A 25681-nucleotide genomic window follows, 5' to 3' on the forward strand; every position below is an offset into this window, starting at 1 on the left:
AGTATTTGGACGTTTACCATAAGGACACCTGGAGTTCTGCCTTTGCTTTCACCTGGCATTATGTTAGTCTAATAGTATCCAGGGCTGTTTCAGCCTTCAGTGGAGTCATGCTGCAACTGTTTGTTGGAGTCCTCAGGCCGCCTCCTGGGTGGTGAAAAGGCAAAGGTAACTGTTCAGAGCGAGTCGTTGCGGGAATGTACATGCAGACTCAAAGAAGAAAGGTTACTGGTCAGTAACTGGTGTTCTTTGAGAGGTATAGTCTGCATGTACATTAGTCTCCTACCTGCCTTTCCCCTCTTTCTGAATCTCTTTCAGGTTTGGTTGTGCATTTAAGAGGAACTGAAGTGGTGGCGGATGCACTCTGCCCTGTATGTCATGCCTCAAGCAGGAAGAGGGGAGGAGCTCGAGCGGCCCTCCCGGGACACTCCAGGGCAGGCCGCGAGCCCACCCACTCTTAGAGTATATGTATGGACTAAGTATCTCAAAGCACAGCAGCCCTTCGTTGGTAGGTAAATTTTCTTTACTGTATTTTCACAGGTAAAGCAGTAGATTTTATTTTTAAAACAATTTCATTCATTGACTGTATGGACGATGTGCATGAACAAGACACACGTGGGGGAATTTATACCACAGGCTGCGTTACGCTGAGTAGTTCCTTGTCTCTCCAAGGGTTTCATCTCTTGTCTTTTCCCCCCCCATCCTAACCTTTTTTAGATACTTGAATATTTTCACTCTGTTCACTTTGTCATTTCGATTGAGAGCTACAACAAAAATTGAAATTACGTGAGTTGTCATATTATTTAAAAAATGAAAGGAAATGTTGTCTTACACAATTGTAACTAAGTGTATGAAGTAACATGTAAGATTGTATTTACTGTTAGAAAACGAAGCTAGAAACTGAACTGGGTTCAGTAAGAATCAAATATATTTTTACAATTGTACTGTATTTTAAAACTTCATAGTTACAGAAAAGCAAACATTTGAGTTTAAACATTTTTTTCACAGCTGAGTTCCTCATGTGTTTGTTTCTGTTTTTTTTTAATCATGGAAGCCTTGTAGTAATTTTTTAATCCACTGCACTTCCTACCCATTAAAAAGAGCAAGTAGGCACAGAGTATAACCTGGCTTAAACTGGAGATGTAGTTGTTTCTGCATGCAAATACATACATGCAAATTCTGCAAGTGGTTATTTTCAAGTATAGTTTCTAGGAAGTGCAGGTTGTGTGAGTTGAGGGTTGTTACAGAAATATGATTCTTACGTGTTTGTACTTGGAGTTCTCTGAGATGTATTGCCTTTGCTTATGTGATGGACATGCTTTTACCAGTTTCTTAGAGTTGAAGCAGTTGGTATTGTCGTGACAGCTCAAAGAAATTTCCCATTCATTTTCTGTGGCTTTGCAATTTCTATGTTTTTGATAAGATTAAGATACAGCTTATCTGGGCTTAGCTACAGCCAGCAAAGTTCGGTGAAACTTCTGATCTGCGGTGCATGAGATACATGTGCTGTAGATGTGGATACACATAGATAAAATATTGTAAAGAACTCTAGTTTTAGAAAGTTACTGATTTGTGTGTAATATCAAGCTGCCTTTTCACATTGTGAGAAGAAAAATTGAAGTAAACAGTCTTTTAAACAACGTTAGATGAATGTTAATGTATGTGAAAGGGAAAAAAATGTAGAAAAAGCCATCTTGTTCAGCACAATTAATCTGAAGTTTATGGCTCCAAACCCAGGCATTTATATGTTGTGATAACAGGTCTTTGAAGTGCTGCTTTAATTTGAAAAAAAAAAAAAAAGGACATTTCTGTTTACCTATTATTAGTGAGCAGTATTGGATTAATTTAGTTGGGTTTATGCTTTTTTTTCCCCTTTTCATTCCAATTACTATTTTAGCTTGTGTTGTTGTAGGAATAATCAGAGGAATATATATTAGATGTCAAGATTCTCACTGGGAAAAGTAATACTGGCAAGGAGGCATTATGTTTTTCTTTAATTTTTAATTGGTTTCAAATTCTTAAGAAAAAGTTTTTATAACTACTGTAATATTTATTTTAATAAGTAAACATTATATTTTAGAGAGAGGGTTTTTACGCATGACAGAAATGAGACACATTGAACTTCGGTGCTTTTGCTAGTACATTTTTATTATGTAAAGATGACTATGTGTGCACGTATGCCCACACACGTATATATCTGCCAAATTCAGAGTGGACAGGAAAGTTGTTTCAAGAAACAGACGTGTTTGGAAAATATCTAATTCTGACTCTTCTGACAGCTCTAAGTTCCCTCCCTTCCTCCAGGCATCTGAGGAAAACTGATGCTGGAGTAACCAATCCTTTCCAGTGAGTAGCTGTGATTTCAAGACCTTAGCATGCGCTCTAGCAGGATACCAGTGGTACTAACAGTAGATGGGAACAGATTTTCATACAGAAGGAAACGAGTCTTGTGCCTTGCTGCACATACAGATTTGCGGTTTGCAACTAATCTAGACCTCCTTCTAGATTTTAATTCAATTTGTTAAATCATACAATAAAATCACAATTTTTCTTGTTTATACTAAGACTAATATGTCAAGGTAGTTAGCTTGAAATAAGAATCCCTCCTTTGTCTTTCTGAGAGGAAATCGGCACAAGACATTTAAAACTGCGCTTTTATTTTGTGGAGTCAATCCTGTACGTGGACTATGCTGTCTTTGCCTTTCTCCAGTGTAATAGAAATTTTTTTCTTAATCTCAGCCCTTAAAAAGCAGACTAATTCAGTGTTGGCACTCCCAGTCTTGGTGGTTTGACGAGCAAATGCTTCAGTGTTTACACATCTTTCTGCTTGACTTTCCCTTCTCATTTGCATAGATGAATTCATTTGAGCATTACACTTCAGTGCCTACTTTTTTTTTTTCCTGTTCTAGGGATAATTATCATGAATGGTAGCTTTTAGAAGACCTGAAGTACTTTTTAAAAAAGGTTACGTTACAGGCTGCATAGATGTTGAACCTTGAAATATTTGATAGCTGCAATTTATTTCAAATGGAAAATGCCTATAATTAAATTTCTATTTAAAAACAAACCATTTATAGAGTACATTTTTATTACTTTCTTCCTTCAGTTTACATTTCAGTAAAATAGTTAGATTGTTATGACTTCTTTTAATACATTAGCTTAGTACTTAGTAAACCATATTTAGACAAACAACAATGCAAAATGACTGCAGTGCTGAAAACTGCAAATATATCTGTAGAATCTTTAAAAGACTGCTAACTGTGTTCAATAAGATATCCAAAGATGAAAAGGTCTATTTAGACACATTGAGATATGTACTTGCATTTCATCCGAGTTTCTTGACTACAATGACTACACTCTGAAAATAACCTTAACATTTCTCTTACTTTCTGCCTTTTGTTGATGGGGGAAGGAAAAAAGAGTGGAGGTAATAGAAAATGTCAAGCATATTTTCATGGTGTTTTAGTATTTCATTTTCTGATATTCTTAAATAATTTTGAGAATGATTACTTGGAAAGTTCTTTCTCCATACATAAGAATATCTTCATACCTCTACATTTCAGCGAAGCTTTCAAGCAATAAGAGAAAGATTGTAAGTATAAGAAATAAACCCTTCACAGGAAATAGTGAAAAAAAAAAAAAAGAAGAAGCATTAATTCCAAGAATATATTAACATTTCTAAGGCCTTCCCTCTTTTTCAAACTGAATGTTGAACCTCAGCTGTTTATCTTTCCTTCAGTCCCTTTGCTCTATGTTTCTTGCATGGTCCTCAGTACTTCTTTTCCCTTTTAAATTAATAGACAAACCATAGTCAGCTAAATAAAGAAGATTAAAACTTCTAAATAATACAACAATGAGGAACAATTGGGTTACTTTTACCTTTTCTTTTTCTTTTTTCCTGATTTGTATTTGTGTGCTGTGACATGAATTTCTGAGTCATGCAGTTACTCTCTTATACCGTAGTATCAGGGTTAATCTTCAGTGAGCTGGGGTCTCCAGTAGTTCAAGCCACATGACTAATTAAAGGTTGTTATGAGATCTTAATGTGCCAGTTCCTGTATTCCTGAAACCCAATGGTCAAAATGACATCCAGTTCTCTTAACAAATCTGCAACTATGCAGATTTTCTCTTCTTCGGTATGTTTTTCCATATTCTCATTCACTATAATTTCTTCATTATGATGACGTTAGGTAATCATAAATGAAATTGATCTCAGACATTTTAGCTCTCTTAGCAAGGGACCACAAAGTGTAAAAGAAAATGAAATTGATATTTAATGTGGCTTTTTATACAACAATTCTTCTTATTTGATTGGGATTGCTAAGGAAACTTATCGTTAAAGCTTTAAGAACATATTGTTATATGTTTTGTCCTTCCATTTTGAAACATGCTGTCCTAGAGTGAATAGGATTTATTTGCAAATATAGAACTTACATAATTTTACAAAGCTTGTTGTTTTGAGAAGATCCGTGCTGGAGAATACAGACTTTTGGATTTCTAAGCACTATCAGTAGTTTTTCCCAGAAGCCACAATTATCTTTTCAGTCACATAAAGTTGTTTTGAGAAGTTCTGGATAGTATGCATATCTGTAAAACAGCTTATACTAACTTACTTCTATTTGAAGTCCAATGTAAATAAATGTATATTGTTTCATAATTAAATTTCATACTTAACATTGATATTTGTCCAGCAATTTCATTTAAATATTAACATATTTTAAATTGTCCTTCATATGTGATTAGTGGTGCATATAAGATGAAATAACTTCAAATTTGCACTGTGCTAGAAAAACTTGGTGTGTGCCAAAATACTGAACATCTTTGTTAACTATAGAAGTACTTAGCCACTTCCGATATCGAATGTAGAAAGGAAGAATCCTGTATAGATTCTTTATGAAAACCTGCCTGTTTATATTCTTTTTAGCATTTCCCTGTTCTTTCCTAATGAAAGTTTTAAATGGTAACAGTGTACATGTCATAGTACAATAGTTAAGGTGTATGAAAAATATGCATATTTATTGAGAATTATTTTTACAATCCTTGCATTATGAAGTAAATGACATATTGATAAGTAAAAAGGTATACATGTTAATCCCAGGAATAAGCACCATAATATTGATTTGAAGGAATGTATTCTAGTTGTTTTGGAAGCATAAATACATGGGACTGTTATCACACTCTCATACCAAAGTGGTGGCAAAAATAGGACAAAAGGAAAGATACGAAATACCATAGGACTGTAGGAAAGGAGCAGTCCTCAAGACCTCAGCTCTTCTGTGTAGGCATTTAGTCTGATCCACGGTGACCATTTCTGTGTGCTTTGCTGCTCCAGTTAAGGCCATTTCTCATAGTCTCAATATCTAAGTGGAAGAGCAGCGTACAGTAGCAGTAAGAGGACTGGAAGAGTCTTGCAACCTTTCTCAAGTTTAAATACCTGGCTAACAGCATGCTTTATAATATTGTGTCAATGAACAGATACCTCTGTCACTCTGAAAAGGAAATAATTACACATGTAGAACTGCCCTACTCTGTTGTTTAAGTGAAGCAGCAATCAAGGACAGAACGTAGAGTACTCATGATTCTAATAAGGCTTTATTGCAAGAGACTGCAAAATTTATTAAGATAAGTAGCCCACAAACCTCAGTTATCTCTAGAAATCAGGGAACTGTGCCTTTCATTCCAGAAGGAATCCCTATTTGTTCTCCTGTTCACTTACTTGCAGAGATTAGAGGATGATACATTAATGGAGTTTCAAAATACCACACTTTGCTAACCATTACCATTGTGCATTCTGTGAGCAGGTTTCTTATGTATCATGGGGGTATGTTATCCCACTGAAATGATTAGTAAGAAACAGTTACTAGAAACACAACAAATACTTAATGATAAACATTAATAGCTGCTGGAAAACCCTACTGAATTAAATTATGATGTATTTTCTTTCTCTTGAATCCTTCAGATCAAGGCTGGATGGTTTAGTGAAGAGATGCTTGAGTCCTAGAATTTGTTTTAAGTACAGGAGGAACTGACCAGAATTCTGTGACTTGCCCATTGCAACTTAGACTAATGGCAGTTTTGCATCTTGGACATTGAGATACTTAAGTTACCTCCACAGAAGGAAATCTGTTTATGAGTGATACTGCTATTCTCTGACTGAAATGCCAGGTAGCACTAGCTTAGATGTGATGCCACAAAAATATATCTGTACAGCTTTTGGACTTAGTGTGTCTTAATGTGACGGTGCCTGTATGAATTTGCGAGGATGCATCAGCAGTAAACATAGGCTCACTGCGCTGTGCCACACACTGTAGGCATTCTTTCCATGAGTTAATGATCTTTATTGGCCTTAAAATCAATGAATTTACATGTGAAAGACTAAGAACTCTAAGAAAGAATGAGGCAAGATTTTTTTACACTGGTAAAATCAACACTGGTCATGAGAAAATTCAAACAGATCATAAGCGAAGTTTTTGATGAGCAGCGTTACAACTTAAATGATTTCAAGATTGGGCAGTGCATAGGAAGTCCAACAAATAGTTCTAAGTTGGGAGAGAGATGGGGCTGATTGAAACAAGAGCTCTTTGGAGTAAGAGGTGGAAATAAGTTGTATGTTAGACCCAAGGATTTCTCTTTTAAATAAATGAGAATGTTAAATTTATTTTAAAGGGAAAATACAAAGAAATAGGTAGAGAGGACAGGGCACCAGATCTAATCCAAAGCTTGAGAGAACTGGCTGACGCGTTATTTCTGTGCAGCAGAAGAACATAATTAATACAGTTATTGTAGGACTTCAGTGAAATCTACAGGTTAGAATCACAATTGTGTGCTTTTGAAGTAAAAGTGTGTCTAGAGGAATTGACTGTAATGACTTCATTTCTCCTTGTCTATGTTGACAGTAGAAAATAACTGATAAAGCCTATTTTAGGATATTAATTGTTGAAAATATTAAGCTATTTATTGGTTGGGGGGTTTTTTTGGAGGTCTGTAGTTTTGTTCTGGCTTTTTCAATTTGTAGTAATTTTACAGTACTGTTTTCAGAGGCAGATACTGTATTTTGTATCCATCAGCATAATTCCATTGACTTGAATGGAGTGGCACTGATACACGTAACCTGTTGATCTGGTCTCATTTTATGTTGAAAGCTTATCATCAGTGGAACGATAGAAAAGGAGAAAGAGGCACAAAAAATATTTAATGAAGTTTTCTCCAGTAGAAATGTTATATAATCGTTTTGCTTGTATTGTATCAGTAAAACCAAATATCAGGTCCCTGGCCTAGAGGAATTCTCATCTGAAGACACAGCAAATTCAGTTCCCTGCAAAGCCAGCGGAGAATCTAGCTGGACTCTGGCAGTAGCAAAGTGAATATGAGTAGCCTTTTGTCTTCAGTTGATTGGGGTGGTGCATCATTTTTAGATACTTAAAATGTCAATGAGAATGTTTTGTGGGATAGAGAGAAAGTAAATAAGCTGAATATCAGTTTCAGGTATTTTTCCATGGTTTTAGAAGATCTAAGTGGTACAATTTACACTTCTAAAACACGATGAAGCCCAAACTTACTGCCTCATAGTCAAAGGTCTTACTGAAAGCTTTTGTTTCTTTATTGCAATTAGAACTTGATAGAGAATAGTATGTCTGCCTAAGTACACTAATGGAATAGCAGTAATAGACCTTTAATTATTGCTCAGTTTATTTGATGAGTTATTAGGGTGTATGCTGATTTCTTTACCTTTTTGTAGACTGTCACATGACTTTTTTTTTCCCTGTTAACTGGAGTATTATTGAACTGTAGCAAAATGAGAACAGAGAAAGGATTTGTTTTCTCTATAAAGTCAGTTGGAGTTTGGCAGGTTTTATTTTATTTAAAGATAAATGCTTCATTAAAAAAAACCACAAAACAAACAAAAAAACCCCACAACCAAAAAACCACAAAACCAAACAAAACACAAAATCTCTCCCTCCTGTTTTGTACTGACAAATTTTGCTTTATGATAATGATTTTTAAAATGTATACAATATTAAGCTCTAACTTTGCCAAGAACCATTTTTACACTGAACTTCTCTGAAATTTGTAGCTGTTCAAAGTCAAGACAAATATATTTCTAGGTGATAAAATAGAGAAGATGCCACCTGTCTCAAATAATTTTTCTGATCCATATGTATGTTATTGAAGCAAACAATTTTAAGTCTTAAAATGCTTTTTACTACCGTAGTTCACATTTTTTCAAAACGTAAAGTTTTCAACTTTTTGACTTTTTCAAAAAGTCAAAAGTCAGACTTAATAGTTCCTTTATGTACTGGTCTGAGACATTACGTGTGTTCTTTTCTCAAGCATATTTGAAATGCTCCTATAATTTACAGCCTATCTAAGTAGAGTGCTGTCCTCCAAAGGAATAGAGTAAAAAGAGGAACGTGATTTTGGTCATAAGACAAGAGATAATGCAAAAGGGGAAGTGGAATGAATGAGTAAAGGAAGGAGAAATAAAGACAGAACCTTTGGCTTTGTCACTTCTTCAAGTAATTCTTGGATATGTTTGCATGATGGGGCTTGCAAGCAGGCGCAAGTTTATTCTACGTGCAATTTGGAAGAGGCTGTATATGAGCCAACAGTGACCAAAACAGTTTGTTCCTCCCCAGTATAATACTCCAGAAACATAAATGTGCCTGAAACTTTTTCAAAGAATGAGGTTTCTTTGCTAGAATAAGGCTAGCTAAGTAATTTATCTGACTGGTTTCTGCAGATGGTTCCTTTGCTGTGTAACACATGACTGTACTTCATGTAACACAGCTAATTTTGAGCTACAAGTAGACATTCTGCTGCTGTGTTAGCCCATAGTAGAGTATGAAGGGTAAGTGACATAATTATATTGAGACTAAATACATTTTCTGCTTATGTCAAATTTTTATCACAGTTTGAAAACTACTTTAAAATGTAATTTTATAAATTAATGCAAATCAAATTAAACACTTTTCTACTATCATAAGTTCTCTGGTATTGTAAGTCATTGAATTTACATGACAGATTTATTAAGCTTTCTTAGTCCAGCCTTGGAATTGGTATACACCGTCCTATTGAGATGTTGTAGAGAATGTAAAAAAGATTATTATAGATAATCTTTTGTGTTGCTGCATCAGGTGTATTATTGCATCTTTTAGTAGATAAGCTTACAAATACGTGGGTTTTGCTTTTTTCAGGCTATTAAAAAGTGTAGCACAGAAACCAAAGTTACTGTTAGAAGAATCAACCATGTCATCTGAATTAAATGCACATACTCTATTGACGTGTCAAAGCATTGTATTTGTATCTCAAAATCAAAATAAATAGTGATATAAATGAGTAACTGTGAATTCTTGTTTTCCATTTCAGGTCAAGAGATGGAGAACAGAATTTCAGTTTCCGTTTCCAAAAATACTATGATGGATACTTGAATTATTCTGTCATAAGTTGGTTATAAATAGTGGTTTAAAATCTTTGTATAAAAAGCCATGAGCAAATTTACAATTCCCTGTACTTACTGTGTGTGTCTTTGTTTTTAAGACATTCCAAGTCTTAAGAGATAACTGTATCCCACGTATTACTTGTTAGATCTGACAGGATTCATGTTCTCTTTCAGGAGACGCTGATAGATTGGTGTGATGAAAAGGAGCTTAATTTGATTTTAACAACTGGAGGAACAGGGTTTGCACCACGAGATGTCACTCCAGAGGTGAGATAGTCTTGGAATAAGAAAAATCTGCCCTTTGGTGTAGAAATGTATGGGTCTGGGGGAGGGGGGTGATATTTTTTGGAAATTTCCTCTGTAACTTTACTTTGCAGTATCTCTGGACAGGTGAAGTGATACACAGCTTGGAAGCAGAAAAAGCAATGGGGAATATAACACAAGAGAATTACTCTGACCTTGGGTTCTGACCCAAAACGATTTTCAAACTAACATGTGACATAGTGTAATGGATTTCCAGTCCCCTTACAAAACAGAACTCTAACAGCTTTTGGGCATAATTTTCCTTAGTACTGCAGTACAACACTGCTAAGCAAAAACTTGTGTGGCTTTTGTTGTGTCCTGCGCAAGGAAAAGTGGGATAAGAGAGATCCTTAAATTCTGCCGTGTAGGCTACTGCATTGACAACTATTGCATTATAGGTTAGAGTGTGAGAGGCAGATAGCAGGGGGAAAAAGTTCTGTGCAAAGCCACTATCGCTTTGCTTGACACCACATTGTAAAAAAAAGGCTAAACAGGCAGAGAGATGGAAGTAACCTACACCAGTAAATGTTGCACAGGAAATCTGGTTACATTCCACTTATAAGAAGCTAAGGTAAGAAAAAAAAAAAGGGAAACTCAACCTAATAACCTCATGGCCATGAGTTGTCATGTGAAATGACTGTGTGACTGCCATTGAAGTAGTTTGGTATTTATGATTCCAAATTAGATTAATATGAACTTTTAAAATCACATACTTTTTTTGGTTTGCTTATGTTCACTAAAGGGCAGAATTAAGATTGAGTGCCTGAGGTGTTTGTTCCATAATTTAACATATTTAGATTTCTCTTAAGTACTCATGTAAGTTTTCAGTTGCTTAGACTTTCAACTTAGAGTTGATTTATTATAACATGCCTACAATGCTTTTTACTTACAAATGTGTTCTGTCAACCATGACTGCAGTTTAACTTTTTTCCATTAGGAATCTAAAAATATTTTTTATTTTACTGTGTAGCATTTGTGTAACTAAACAAACATGTAAAGAAAATACTCCTGTACTTTACTGCTGATGTTTTTAGATTATATACTGGAAACTCTGAGTAACTAAAACCTAAGGGTCTGCGTATCAGAAAATGGACAGTGTAAAATGACCACAGTGTTAGCTAGTGAAACTGAATTTGCAGGTGATTCACTGTGCTAAAGCAACACAAAAGTGAAAAGTGTGTTGGTTGAATTGGTCTACTACTTATAACTACCTTAATGGTTTTGAAGGTTGTATTCCCAGCACTATGTAAAAGAAGGGCTGAATTTCTGCTTCAGTTTTCCTGATTTATTACTTTTATGGAGATGGAGGGTCGAGCCTAGGCAGTAGTGCCAGAGGAAGCATTGCAGCCAGTGCCAAAAATTAACCACAGATTCTCAAGCAGCATTTAGGGTAAGAAATAAACAAATGAGAACTCCGCACATAAGCGTCTCATGTTTTCCTTACATTGCTTCATTGCTGTTATTCAAATGAATTAAGACAGGTGGTGATGATTTGTTTGATTAGTTTTGATGTTACAGTGAGCCATTTTAAAAATTATCTGAGTTGTTGAAGTGTCTTTAGACTATATAATAAAAATACATTGATATAAAAATCATTAATAACTTGTACTGAAGAAAAATGCATTGTTTTTAAATGTAATAGGCATGAAGGACTTCGGTTGGTTATAACAGAATTAAGTGTTCTGACACCGAATTATTCCCATACTTAAAAAGAAGTTATATAGGATAGTATTTACTCACTTTCACTCATTTAAGTTGGATTAACTTGCAGGACTAAACTTAAATCACAACGTAGAGATTGAATCCTGGTTTTTATTACAAAGTGGGAATGGTAAGATTTGTTCTTATGGTAGGGTTTATTAGATAGTTCATTCAAACAAATGTTTTTAAGGGAAGAAAATTAGTTTGCCAATATGTGTTGTAACAAAAACATATGAAGGAGCATAAGCTTTGGCCCCATATTTTGAGTCTTTTGGGTCAATGGGAGAGCCAGTTTGCAATGGAAAATTCATTATGTCAACATGAAATGTGCAATAGCAAGCCTTCAGGAAAACTTGCATTGATGTAGGAAGCGGTTTTAGTCTCTTCCATGTATGGTGTTCATCCAGCATGCTCTCCTCTCATTACTGAACTGATAGTGAAAGGATGTGATCATGACATTGTGCTATTGAGATGTCATCTTTAAGACATGATTTTAAAACTGGTAATAATTGAATCTGATACTGGAAGACATTTTAGTATTTTTCCTGAGAGTAGGGAGAGTAGTCTCTTGGATCATATTTCAGCTGGAATGATTCAGTCCTGCTTCTCCTTAATCCTCCTGTACTTTCAATTAGAAAACATGATTTTCTGCTTTCTTCTCTGAGCATAGATACATAATTGCTATTGTACTGTACAAGATAAGAGTTAGTTCCTGAGAATATTTACAACCCAAAGAACTAATAGTAATTGAATTTTGTAATTATTGATTAAATTGAAATTGTGCCTAGCATAATGTATCTCTTAAAAATAACTTCTTCAAACTTTAGAAATTTATGATTGTTTCAAAAATAATTACTCAGTTTCCCCACTCACTTTGCCTTTTGAAGACTATATCAGAATCATAGCAGGTTATTGCCGTTGTTTCAGTGATGTGTAATGACTCTTTTTCTTACAATGGAATAGATTATTTTAGGTGTATTTGCAATATCTGCTTTTGCTTACCTATCTCTGGTCCCTAAATTTATAGCTTCGGTCCAGTCAGTGAGTGGGGAGAAGCTTTTGAATTAGTTACTATGATGAACATTTTGAGGGGTGAAGGACAATTGGATTAAGCAGTGTGATTATCCTTCACTTTCTTGTCTATGCGACTACTAGTGGTGAAATGCATGTGGATGTTTAAAAAACAAAATTCACCCAATGGATGGCTGAATTTGAAGGAAACTGTGTTGCAGATGTTATTAGTGGATGCTGTAATTCTTCATCTATTATGGCAGTTGGTGGTAGTTTGCATTAGGACTAAAACCAAAGTGTAGGTGTAATTTTGCAGATACAACCACATTTTTTTTACAATCTTATTTTGCCTATAATTCATGGGAGTGGTCTTTAAATCCATACTGGAAATGCTTATGCTGTCTGCGTGTTGATTTTAAAAGTGTTTGTTGCTGGACAGAGATCAGACCTTTACATATGGCCCAAGTTAAGTTATTTAGGGAACTTTTGTTTTATATTTCCGGGTGCAAGCATTTTTTCCTTGGAACTACAGTACTTGAGTGGTAGACAGTTACAGTTCTTACAGAATGTTAATGATAATACACATCAATTTTTGTTAAAAATTTAAATAATGTGGTAGCATTTTTATCAGTCACTAGGTATCCTTCTGAGACAGAAAAGTATTTTCTCTATTGCTGTTGGTCAATACAAAGGAGAAAGGAAAAATCTCGTGCATACAGGTGCTCTGTGCAGTTTTCTGTCTTCTGTCCTCTCTACTTTTACATTTATTCTTTAGCAAAATTGTATGTCCAAAAAATTCACTTGTCTGCCCGCTAGCAGAGTGTTCTAGCTGTTTTCCTATCCTTTGTCTAGTGTGGCTTGCAAGTCTTGCTTGCCCTGCTATGAGACTAAATTTATATACTTAGATAATAACAATAGAAGTCGACTTACTGTGCCTCAACTGATGCTAGACATCCTTGAGCTGTGCCACACTGCAGATGATTGTCAGACCTGAAATTTTAAGATAAGACTTTAGAAGAAGCATAGAAGAGCTATTTTCCATCATGTAAAACCAGACAGATGTTTCCTTCCTTTTCCAATGCTCTGGAAAAATTATGAGTGCGCCTTTTGCTTCTTGCTGATTATATCCTTCAATATTTATTAGACTGTTTTAAAATTTATTTAGACACATACTTGTTTTCATTTAATCTGACAATATATGCATATTTATTTATTCTTTCATCAAAGTTCTCTAGTCCATGAAAAGAAATCATTGCTTTCTGGAACTCCCTCCTATTTGTCAGCATTTTTCTGAAAAAGCGTGCTCCGAATGAACAAAATACTCCAAACCTAGCCACACAAAAGCCATGTCTGGAGAGAATAGAAAGTCTCTATTCTGCTGTGATATAAAGTCTTTGTATATTCAGTTCAAAATTGCATCGGCATTTTTATAATCATTACAAATTACAAATTTTCCTTCACCTGGCTTTTACAAGTTCCCTACGGTATCTTTCACTATTGCTGTTTCCCAAGTTTCTCCTTAGAATTTAGTGTGAGTTTTTCTTGAAATTCCATTTTATTTCTGCAGACTATTTTAATGTCTGTATCCTTCCATTCCTCTGTCCCAAGTAGTGTTGGCAACCTTCCTAATCTCTATTATTTGTAACTTTCATGTGTTCTGTCTGTTTGTTTACTTGCCCTTCAACTTAGTCAATGAAATAAGATGCTTGTGACACAACAGGGTATGTCATGTTATAGCTGTACTCTCACAGCAACACATGTTCCCCCCAGCTTAACTCAAATCCACTGAGACATTTCAAGTAACAACTTCTATTTAATAGGCAATAATTTAAACTAGAAATAACATACAGGGTTTTTTTGTCCTCCCTGGTTCAACCTCTAGCAGGATTTCTAGTGTTGTTCGGTGTAGATATGAGAGTACTTCTGTTCTTCCTAAGCAGTATTCAGCTCCTCTTAGTGCCATGTCAAAAACATCTTAGTTTGTTACTAGGCCAAAAGAAACTAATTTTCTTTCTACAAACTGTCACTTCAGGATGGCTCCATAGTGAGGAGTGAAGTCTTCATCTCACATGGGACATTAGTCATTTTATGGTAGGAATACTATGAAATCTGACAACCTCTAATTACTCAGGCTGTTGTTTCAGTTTTTCACCCTTCAATATTCAAGGTACCCTCCAATTTAATAACCTTTTTCAGCATTCATTTCTGTAGCCTATTTTAAGACTGTAGTTTTTCTTATCTCTTAATGGAGGTCTCGCTCCCAGTTGTTTGATTTCTGTGTAAAACTATTGTATAATCAAGTGTGCTGTGTATGTATGATGTCTGATCCTGTAAGTTATCATCAGACCTTTTGAGAACTATTGTTCTCTATATTACTTAAAAAATTGTGTTTCCGACCCAGCTTGCTCCTAAAGGGCCTGAATTATGAAACCTTGCCAGGTGCATCTAGGCAACAAATATGCTTAAATGGAATAGACTGCTCTGTGACAGACTCCCTCCAGATTCAGTGCTACTCTGTTAGAAGTTTATCAGCAACTCTGTAAGGTACTATTCCCGTTTTCTTAGTCCTCTAGACAGTTCCTAAGCTTACATGAGTAGGTCTTTATCCAGTCTGCTTTAATTTTTCAATAAAATCTGTTATTTGAAACGCTGTATTTGGTGTTATAAAAATTCAAATACATTTATGTGCCTTATTTAATTAAAAAAAATCTATAATTAGATCTTAAATCTCATATTTGGAAGGCGTGCTATTATAGCAGAATTGATATATTTAGTTGCAGAACACTTTTCACTAAACAGCTATTACCAGTTTCTTCAAGAAGCAGCAATATACAGATTATTTGCACTACACAGTACACTGTCAGGTTGCAGAAGTACCTGTGTCTTGGGAATTTCTGAACTGATTTAGCTGGCTTATGAAGTGCTAAAAAGTGCACTTTCTCTTCTCTTGTTTGAGTTTCTCAGGAAAACTTGGTAACACGCCAGCATCACTGAAGAGCTTGCTTGTGCTATCATCAACTGCAGTCACTGCGTGGAAACACCTGCAAGCTGTCAGGACAGCTGTAGTGAGAAATGTGAGAGGGAAGGAAGCCAGATCCCATTTCAGCGCCATTTACTCGAATATCAGAGGTTACACAAAACCAAAAAACAGCCCCTCACCCCACCCCAAACCCCCAACCAGTCAAAAAACCCCAAAGGAGAGAGGAAATATATGCAGAGAGCGCATTCCTGAAGAATACTGATTTTGATAAATAAAGAGGGCTTCGTAAATTCTTGATACTCTGCTTCATAAACAATGGTTTTGAACGTGTTTCCTTGTCTGTGTATCCAGCTGAGATAGTGAATTGAAAGGTTGTATGTATCTCAGCTTTGTTTCTGTCTAGATTTCACGACGTAGACAAGTATGAAGACAGGCAAAAATAGGCATAGGAACACAGAGGATCTTTTGTCTCTGTATATGGGATTGATGTGTCTAAAATGGAAAGCTGCATATTTTTCTGACAATGACTTTTTAAAAAGTTTCAAGTGGATATAGAAGAACATCCAAAAAAAAATACGATGGCTAGGAGAGATGCTTTCTGTAAGAGTTACACAACTCACTCTGTTTAGTTTATCATAAAGAACAGTGGGAAATAACTTGGTTTTTTACCTGTACTTTCTCTGTTAAATATTATTGTAAGGTGCCAACGGCTTTCTTTGTCTACTAAAGAGAATTATAACAGTAGCTGGTGATAGGAAGCTTAAGCCAGAAAAGTCTAATAAGAAAATCATCATAATGGAAGGTTATTATGTGTTTAGGGTGGTTTGTTTGTTTAACAATAGAGATTAATCACACAAACAAATTCTCTAAAGAGATGTATTCTCCATTTTAATCCTGTCAAATCAAAAGCGGTTGATTATAGAAGTGATGTCTTATAAAACTCAAGTTATCTTGTACTCCTTACAGAAGTCATGGATGATATTTAATGAGTTACCTGGTGCAGAAGGCCAAACTAGATTCTAGCCTTATGTTCTGTGTATGTTAAATGAGAGGATAGCTTGAATCAAATGGATCCTGAAATTAATAAAGGATCCTAAAGGATTACATTAATTGCTTCTCTGTCTCTTTTTTTGAAAATGCAAAACTCTGATTGTGTTGGCTAAGGATGCTGGGGCAAATATCTTTTAAATTATTTAACTAATGTATTAGCTTTCTATGTAAAGTCATCTGACCATCATATCCTAAAGATAATACTAATAGAATTCCTGTTAAGCAGTTGAGTATTTTTGCCCATTTGAAGATCAACTTTATTTGCTTTACTTTAGCTTTCCTTAATACTCTCAAATAGCAAATAGAAGTTTTGCTTTCAGTCTTTCAGACATGTATGAAATATTTGCAAGCTCTGTTGAAAAGGAGAAAACAGTCATAAAACAGCAGTAAGGGATATAAATGTTTCATAGAATGAGAAGCAAAGCCACATTAATGAGCCAGGAAATCCTGCTTTTTCATCTTAAGTTTTTTATTTAAGTGTTTTATTCCAAGGTAATTTCACAATGGAAATTGGGAGAAGACTCAACCTATCCTGTAGGTGGACAAATGGTTCATAGCCCAGTGGTCCCAAATACTTTCAGAAAAACACCCAGAAGAACAAGATGACTATAATTTACTACTTATGAGGGTAAAGAAAAGGGTTCTCCTCTTCTTGGCATTACTGGTGCCTTTTAGCCATGTTTTCACTGTAGGGACCACAGCTCACGTGAACATCTCTCGGTTAGTTTAAATTAACTGACTTGGCTCCTGTTAGCAGTGTAGCCATAACAGTGGATAGATCTTGGACTCCTTTCTGTAATTGACGGAGAAAAATATGCCTGCCATAGGACTTCTGCATAATGAAATTTTCAATTTGGAACTTTGGGAATTTTTTTCCTCTTAGACATTTCTAAAAATCGTTTCCATTAAAACATCTCTTTACAGCAGATAATAGCGAACTGAACAAAACTAAACATCAAGTTAAGGCAAAATAATCTTGAAACATTGTCAGGCCTGTAATTATGCAATTCTTGCCCTTAATGTGTCATTTTTTTTCTGGTCATGGTCTATTACAAAGAGTTTAATAAAAGCTTAATATGGAGAAAATTAACAAAATGTATAGACATGTTAGGAAGACTTCTCTGTGAAGGCAGTTTAAAGAAGTGATAACTAGAGGGCAAATACTAGTTTGGATTTAAGATGTATCAAAAATTGGGTGAGTCCTTTTGACATAAGCACATCAGAATAGCAAAATGATTCACTATTAAAATACTTGATTGCTAAAACTAATATTTATTAAAGAGTAGAGAATTTCTCATTTGCTCCTTGCCTGCTGTGTAGGCGCTTTTCCAGCCACTAAGTGAAAAGAAAGTAGAAGAGTCTTGGAAAGCAATTAGGGTTAGAACTAGTCCTTTGCCTGCTCTTGCTAGTTGCTACCACATGGAGCAGTCAAGCTTTAGCAAAATGTTGACTCAGTGTAAGTACCAGAACAGAAAACTGAAATTACTATTGTCACACTCGGGCATGAAAGTCTTATCAATTATGGACAAGAAAATAATTACTTTTTAACCTTAATTTAGACCATATTTTAGCTCCTTGGTGCTTCATGCATATACTCTTTTTCCCAATTATTTTGTAGTGAGAATACCCAAATTAATTGTGAGGTGCATAATCTACTGTTGATTATTTCTTATTGACATTTAAACTTTCATTAGATTTTAAAAGTCCATCTTTTCCTCCACAAATAAATATTTTCTTATGGTTTGCTGAGATCAGTTTGTCATAGTTCATTTTCATGGAGCCTTGAAAGATCTCTCTTTGGAGAGAAGGTGCTAGCAATTTTGTTCTTGATGTGGTGCAGCTAACTGTAGTTACTGCTGACCGCAAAATCACAGGTTTTTATAAAACTGCGAATGCATGCTCTGAATACCTCATACTCTATAATAGTAATATCTACTCTGGTTCAACCAGTGTATGCTATTCCTGGCTGGTTTATGCCATTACTAATTGTATGATGGAAATCTCTTGGTCTCCTCTGCCTAATTTCCTGTCATTTTGTTCTAAGCCCAAATAGTAGCATTTGATACAGGAAAGTGTGGATATGGAAGAAATTCTTGTTCTATGACCCCAATTTCTAAATATGAAGTTATATTAACCTCTATTAGTCCTGTGCCTTGCTCAGCTAGGAGAATGAGTGGCTGATACCCAGAGGATCAGTATAAGTAATGTTCTGTGAGCTTCGCCTATTACTACTGTATTCCTTAAAAGCTTTGTTGTGTATGAGTACATGGCAAGTTCATGTGGATTCTGTCTCTATGACCTTTCCAAATCCTAATTCAGCAGTGCACAGCAAAACTAATGATTCCTTTATTGTGTCTAAGGTTGTCTGCAGTTCACAGGAGAGGGAAGAGTTGGCTTCTTCTTGCATATTATTGCCTTATCAAAGTGAGATGTAAGTTTTCAGTGTTACCAAGAAGAAGTTTATGTGCAGTCAGATAAGTACACACACAATGTGGACTTCTAAGAGGACAGAAATAGTGAAGTTTGATTCTTGGGTGGTTAATTTCTAGTTACTAGGAAGATACTTACTGAATAAAAAGGCTCATGACTGAAATAACAGATGAGTTAAATTACTGAATTTTGTTACTGCTGGGATTTTCTCAGTTCTTACATTCCGGAGTTCATTACATGTTTCTGAAATAGAGCAGCAGCTAAGATTTCTGAAACATGGTTTAATTTGTTTAAAAAAACAACCATGTTAAATATTAGAGTGCTTAAGTTAAAGAGGAGATTCAAGGTAAAAAAAATGTGTTGATAAGTTTCACAGTTTTGCAACTCTTTCCATAGAAGAGGGTTACCCCACGAGACTCATAAGACTAATTCTTTTCATTAGAGTGTGGGTGTATCTAAGCCAAATTCAAACACCAACCTACGCTAGTGATGAGTAACAGTTGATGACTTCTTCAGTTTATCTCGCAAATGGCCGGCAGTGGCTAATGGGTACTCCTGTTCATCCTCACAAGCTATTTTGCAGTGGATATGGGAATGAGCTCACAAGACCATCCCCTTTCCCCTCTTATACACCTTGAGCGCTAGAGGTAAGTGTGGTTTTGGGGAATAAGGGTGGGATGTCATGAGATGAAAGTGATACGGGCTTCTTAAATTTTTCGCAAAGCTCAGTAAAGGCATGTATCTGGGGATGGGCAAAAATTCAGTTGAATTCTTATCTTTTGCCCAAAGATATTACCCAGTCCTAAATTGACATGCTTTCCTTGAACTGGGAGTCAGAAATCCCTTTTCTCTTCTGTTTTTCTGCTGCAGAAATTCCCAACATTCCCATTATGTGGGCTCCAGAGAGGGGTAAGCAACATCTTCAATCCCACCCAGTCATTTCCAAACTAATTCTTTGCTAGTATTTTTTTGCTTTTTTAATCATCATCAGAAACAGTTTTTAGACACATTTTTTCCCATTTGTTTGATTTTCTTGTGGATTCTCATATTTTTGTTTTATAGGAGGGTCCCATGGCCTCCCCAAGTGCTAGGGTCAGACTCATCTGCTGTTTCCATTTGTGTGCTATTCTCCTGTGGATTTTCATGGTTCACTCTAATCTAATGATATTACCAGAGGGTGAGCATCTAGATTCTTGGGACTGTTTCACTCATGGTATCCTAGGTTATTGAAAAAGCACTGCCATCCTGCTGCCCTGTCAATCGGTTGTCAGGCTTATGTTTTCTCCTTGCTGACAGTCACATCTGATTATTCGTGGGCTTTGGTCTTTTGCTACCTTGCCTGCCTGGGGACTGCCTGGCATCCACTACTCTGTTATTCTCTCTACCTGCTGGCTGCGTGGCATTGTCCTCCTGAGATCTTGGCCCTTTGCCTGACGGTCTGGCATTACCTCTTGACCAGCTAATTGCTTGACATTGACTACCTACTGCCCTGTCCATCTGTTGAACGGCACGCATCACCTCCTTATTGTCCTTTCGATCTAATTGCACATGGGCATTGGCCTTCTGCTGCCCTGTCTCCTGCTCCAAGTAAAATGAGTGCATCTGCTGACTTTGCGGAATTGCTCTTCTGCTGCTTGGCACACCTGCTGACTGTTTGGTACTGCTTTATCGACTTGCTGAATGTCTGGCATTTTCCTCCTGCCTTTTCACCTGATCCTTGAATATCGTGTCCCCTTGCTGCTCTTTGAGTCTGCTTACTCACTCACTGATACTTGCTCTTTTGCTGTCCTGTCCACTTGCTTTTATGCCTGGCATTTCTATCATATTGTCCTACCCACCTGCCTAGATTTTATTTCTAAATATGCACCAGTCTGAAAAAATTAAGAAGAATTGTAAAGAATGGGGAAAAAATACTGTCTGACTCCTTCATGATCTGATTCAATTCAACATACCAGCCAAAAACTGATCTCAGTACCAGCATCCAGCTTTTTCATAGAACTGCTCAAAACACTTTCACTCCTTACCAAAAAAAAAATAAAGGCTGAATCATGTTTAGTCTTTGCTTCCATCACTTCATTCGATAGGTGTATTACTGTTCAGTAATACTGTATTCAGTATTAAATTTGGTAGTAATTAAGTACTAAACCACATCACTAATTACCTACAGTAATTCTCAGAATCCATGGAAGGTAGGTAATAACAGGGGAAAAAAACAATCTGTTGCTGAGGCTCAGAAAGATTAAAGTTTGGATGTAGAGCTATGTTCAGTAAACACAGTGGATCAAAGGAGCTGCTTAAGCTAATCTAAAAAAGCCATTGGATCAGTACAGTATTAGCAAACCACAGTGTGTTCTAGTTGCTGCTTCCTACTCTTTCTGTTCTGGGAGAATGGTCAATTGCCAGTTTACAGAAGCCTTTTGTCACTCTCTCACATATTAACAACAGGGACTTGACTACATCTGTAAGGTCCATAGTAAAGGAATAAATCATTGTCACAGCTTAGAATAAGAAGCAGGACTTCCTGCCTCTTCTTTTAATTCAACTCACTTGGCCTATCTTTTCCTAGCTCTGCCACCATTTCTAGCTTATTATGAGTGTTCGTGGTTTTAATTACGGTTTTGAATCCAGTACCAACTGGGAACTGGAGAGAATATTCTGTCATAATGAACCCGGTCGTAATTTCATAACAAATTCGTCCTACACTTAAAATAATTGTATGTAATACTCTTTTAACTTTAGCTTTAAATCTCTCCAGATACAATATTACTACTTTTACTATCTTCAAAGATACCCTAAATAAGCAAAATGATGTCTAAGTGTACAGGCAGGGCAGCAGCCCTTGAGTCAGTAGCCTCTTTCACCCATGTAAGACCAGCTGTGGAATCAGAGAGAGATGCTGTGGGAAAGCACCTTTCTCCCATGCTTCCAGTACCAGCTTGCCCCTGTGGAGGATGGCTCCCAGTACAGCAGACAGTGTTCCAAGTAAAAGCCGGTAGGAACCTTCTCCCAATTTTCACATTAACCTCTACAAATCCAGTAAACTTGTATTCTGCTTCGAGGGACCGGAGGACACAAGTGTCGGCCTTTTCTCCCTTCCAGTCTCCTAAGCTCTCCTGTCCTCTCCTCAGCCTTTCCAACTCTCCCTTGCTTCTCCAAGCATATTTTTTTCACAACTTTGTGAACTCTTCAAGACAGTAGGCTGGCAGTCTCTCACTTCCCACCAGCTTCACGCTGTTGAGGGGTCTGGTGACAAGAACAGATCTCAGTGGCAATTCTCTTTCTCCAAGCTTTACCTCCCACTGTCACTTTGCTGCTTCCCTAGACTGTTGTTTGAGAAGTGATACCAGATGCTGAAAGGGAGGAGGAATTTTCACCCTAGCACTGTGGGGCTGCAGGACGCTGCAAGAACTCACTTCTTATCCCAAGAACCATAAGTCATTTTCCCTTGTGTCATTTCAGTTATTTTTTTAATACCGTTTTTAAAAATTAATATTCCCTCAGAAAAATGGCTAGTTTTCAAATATTATTCAGGTTATGTAAACTTTAAATGCAGAAAAGCATCAGAAACTGGAGGAAAATAAACACAATGATTTTTCTTGAATGTATGGAATTTTCTTGGTTGAAAATTATACCTGCCAGAGAATTGATGCAGTGCTGTCTCAGGCAGCTTCACTGTAAAATATCCAGGTAAATCAGTTTTCTGTCTGCAGTGATCAAGTTATGGTACAAATATTTTAATCAGTTTAAAAAAAAAAACACCTCTATGTGAAGTTGAAAGAATACTTTGTAGTTTTTGTCTAATAATTAAGTCAAAATTTGCTTAAAGAAGCAATGAAAAATTTGCACGCAAAGCCCTGGGAATAACATCATATCTATCAAATCCCTGGAACAATGAAATACAACATTATTTTATCTTTTTTTTAATAGTTTTTTCTGTTTGGGGTTTTTTGTTTGTTTTTGTTAAGGATTCCTTAGACTGTCCTATGCACTTTTCAACAAAAAATAGCTTCTGGAACAGTCTTGAAGAGTTCCAAGTCTTTGCAGCTCATAGAGTTTCCCTTTCCAGGATAACTAAATTTCCTGTTATCAACCTAATTGTATCTCAGTTTTATTACCTCTTGTTAGACTGTTTTCCTTCCTTATTATGTCTGATAAAATAACTTGTTACATTTGTCATGGTCATTTCCTGAACTACTATGTCTAAATCCTACAAAATATTTGTCAGGAGAGTATTTTTCATATATCCTCTTCTCGCTTCAATGTGGTACTTACATTGCATTAAAATTTTTACAGTTTGCTTTCTTTATTCTTCTCTGTTTTCTAAAGGTATTCTTTCTGATCATAATTGGCATTGTAGTATCTAAGCAGCTGATTTCTTCAGTTGTTTCTGAAAACAAATTCCTAACCTAATACAGGTCTTTTACTCTCAAAAAGAGACAAGTGTGTAATTATTTTGCTACCCTTGGGATTTCCAGAAGGTGTTCTACTGCCCTGATCGACTTAATCACTGCTTTCTGTTTCAGTTGAAATTTTCCATTCTTTTAGGAATAATGTGTCTGACAGTGACTCATATCAACTTGGAATTCAGATTTTATTATGTCTGTAGGTTGCTTGTGGATCCAGTTTGAAAAAATTATTTCGTTAGTTTTACACAAGAATGCCTCAGATGATATGTGTGCTAAAGAATATGTATACCTTTTGGTTCATGCATTGTCATCACTGATGAAGGCTTTTGTAGCCACAACTCATGTAACAATTTGCTGAAGGTATATTGATACCGAGTAAGTTCCAGTGCCTCTCTATGGTTACCTCTTTACTTAGTGGGTAAATAGCTTTTGTTGGAAAAATGAGGAGATAGATAGACAAAGCAGATGTAAGAAGCAAGACGATACTATTTTTACGTTGATTACTTCTGAGCATCGCAATTTTTAACCCATGATTTTTTCTTTTATTCTTATGTATGTATTTGGGTAGATTTAAACACTCCGTCCTCTGAGATGGACACTTTTTAAACACTCCATCCTTTTTCTTAAAATGTCCTTTAGAGTACAGGCTAGGAAAAGGTGTTTACATGGTTATAATGCAGTTTTAACTGATTCTTTGTTAAGATAATATCCATGTCTTAAAGTTAGTGAATTTCCTTAATAAATTAAACTGATACATTCACTGAGTTTACACGTGGAAGAAGATCCGGTCACCTATCCTTCAACAACTGTTTCAGAATTGTTCCCCCCAGTCTGTTTTTCTGTTGTTCTGCCCAACCAGGTTTTACATTTTGAATTTGCTGGAGCTCCTTTCACTTCACTTGGGAGTTTGGAGAAGTCAGATAGATGTCATGGTTCGGAAATTTTATCTGAGACTGCACCTAAACTTTTGTTTGATTAGTCCTTTACTGCTCTCATAGTACATCATAGCAACACTAAATAGTCTTTTCCACCCTTGCTGTTTGCTTTCAGGAAATATTTGTATGCCTTAATTAGGCTTTTTCTTTTAATCTTTTTGCAGATAGACTATAGTATTTATGAAATAAGCTTTATTTTGTGTAGTGTTACAATCATGTACATCACTCAAGTGGCAGATTTTGCAGATTTCAAAGCTGAATGAAATCTACACATTTGTTTTGTCTTGGGTTTTTGGGCTACAGCTCCCTTTTCAAGAGTGAAAAACAACTGGGTTATTGCCCTTCTTTCTACGATCTGACCAGTTCTTCCTTTCAAACCAAATAGTGCTTATGTATCCAGTGGTATACAGAATTAATCCATGAACAGCAAGGCCTGTGGGCTCTCTCAAACTCTTCTACAATTCATGCAAGTTTTACTGATTTCTGCTGTTCGGCATTGGTGGTTCCTGGAATAAGAACGGAGAAGGGCACAAAGTTCTTTTAGGTATCTTTGTCTCCTAGGGCTTTTGTTTCCTGCAGCATCTTAATGAGAAGCTGCCATTAACTCATCATCGCTCTTTGCAGGCAAGAGGAGTCTGTAACAGTAGAGTTTTCTTTTGACTCTTTTAAGCTTAACAAAGATGGATTTACTAACCTAGCTGGAACTTCTGGGATTTTCTCAATTAATAGCTTGTCACATTGTTAGGACAGCTTAATATTTTCCCCAGAAATATTTTGTATCTTTGTTTCTTTTCCTTGTTTGCTTTTTTTAAATGAGGATTTTCTGAATTTAATTTGTTTAATCAGCCACCTAGTATTGGGCAGCTAAGTTAGGCGCATATGATTTTTACGTTATTCTGAATTACTGTCTTCCGTCATCTATATACATTATATAGAAATACTGCTGTTTAATTTTTTTACTTAAGTTAATCTGCTTGGAGCTATGGTGTTTGTAGTTGCTGTTCTCTGAGTTTGAACACATTGCTGTGGTAGTGAGCTGCTTAGCATTTATTGCAAGAGTTCAGTCCTATGTACATTTTAAGTACACAGAGGAAGAACTAATTTGTTCCCTGTGCCTATCTAAGAATCTCTTCTGCCTTACCAGTTGTTAAAAGCTACCACTTTTCTCAGTGATCCACTTACACACTGCTAGTATAGAAATCAATCAGCTGAAAAAGTTTGGTCAGAGAGTGAATTTTATTAAAAAGCAAAAAGATTTTTCTGTACAACATGATCTGCTGCTCCAAGCACAGCAGAAGTGTATATGAGGGAAGATGCTTATGTAGCTATGTTGCTCTATCTGTGTTAATGAAAGGTGCCTACATTATAAGAACTTCAGGGTTTCAAAGTTAAGAGTTGGGCAATTAGGAAGTAAACAGACAGAATTTGT

General features: G+C 35.9%; 1 protein-coding gene across 1 annotated transcript in view; it reads left to right on the forward strand.

The window, feature by feature from the left end:
- Nucleotides 1–9582: 9582 nt before the first annotated feature.
- GPHN (gephyrin) overlaps nucleotides 9583–25681 on the forward strand; it is a gene marked incomplete at its 5' end in the record, with an annotated part of 146055 nt that continues 129956 nt past the window's right edge. Inside the window, one exon of the mRNA XM_009704689.1 lies at nucleotides 9583–9703. Within this exon, the coding sequence (XP_009702991.1) occupies nucleotides 9583–9703 (121 nt within the window). The remainder of the gene's footprint in view (nucleotides 9704–25681) is intronic.

Source organism: Cariama cristata, unplaced genomic scaffold (genome assembly GCF_000690535.1).
Source record: "Cariama cristata isolate BGI_N322 unplaced genomic scaffold, ASM69053v1 scaffold2177, whole genome shotgun sequence".
Taxonomy (NCBI): domain Eukaryota; kingdom Metazoa; phylum Chordata; class Aves; order Cariamiformes; family Cariamidae; genus Cariama; species Cariama cristata.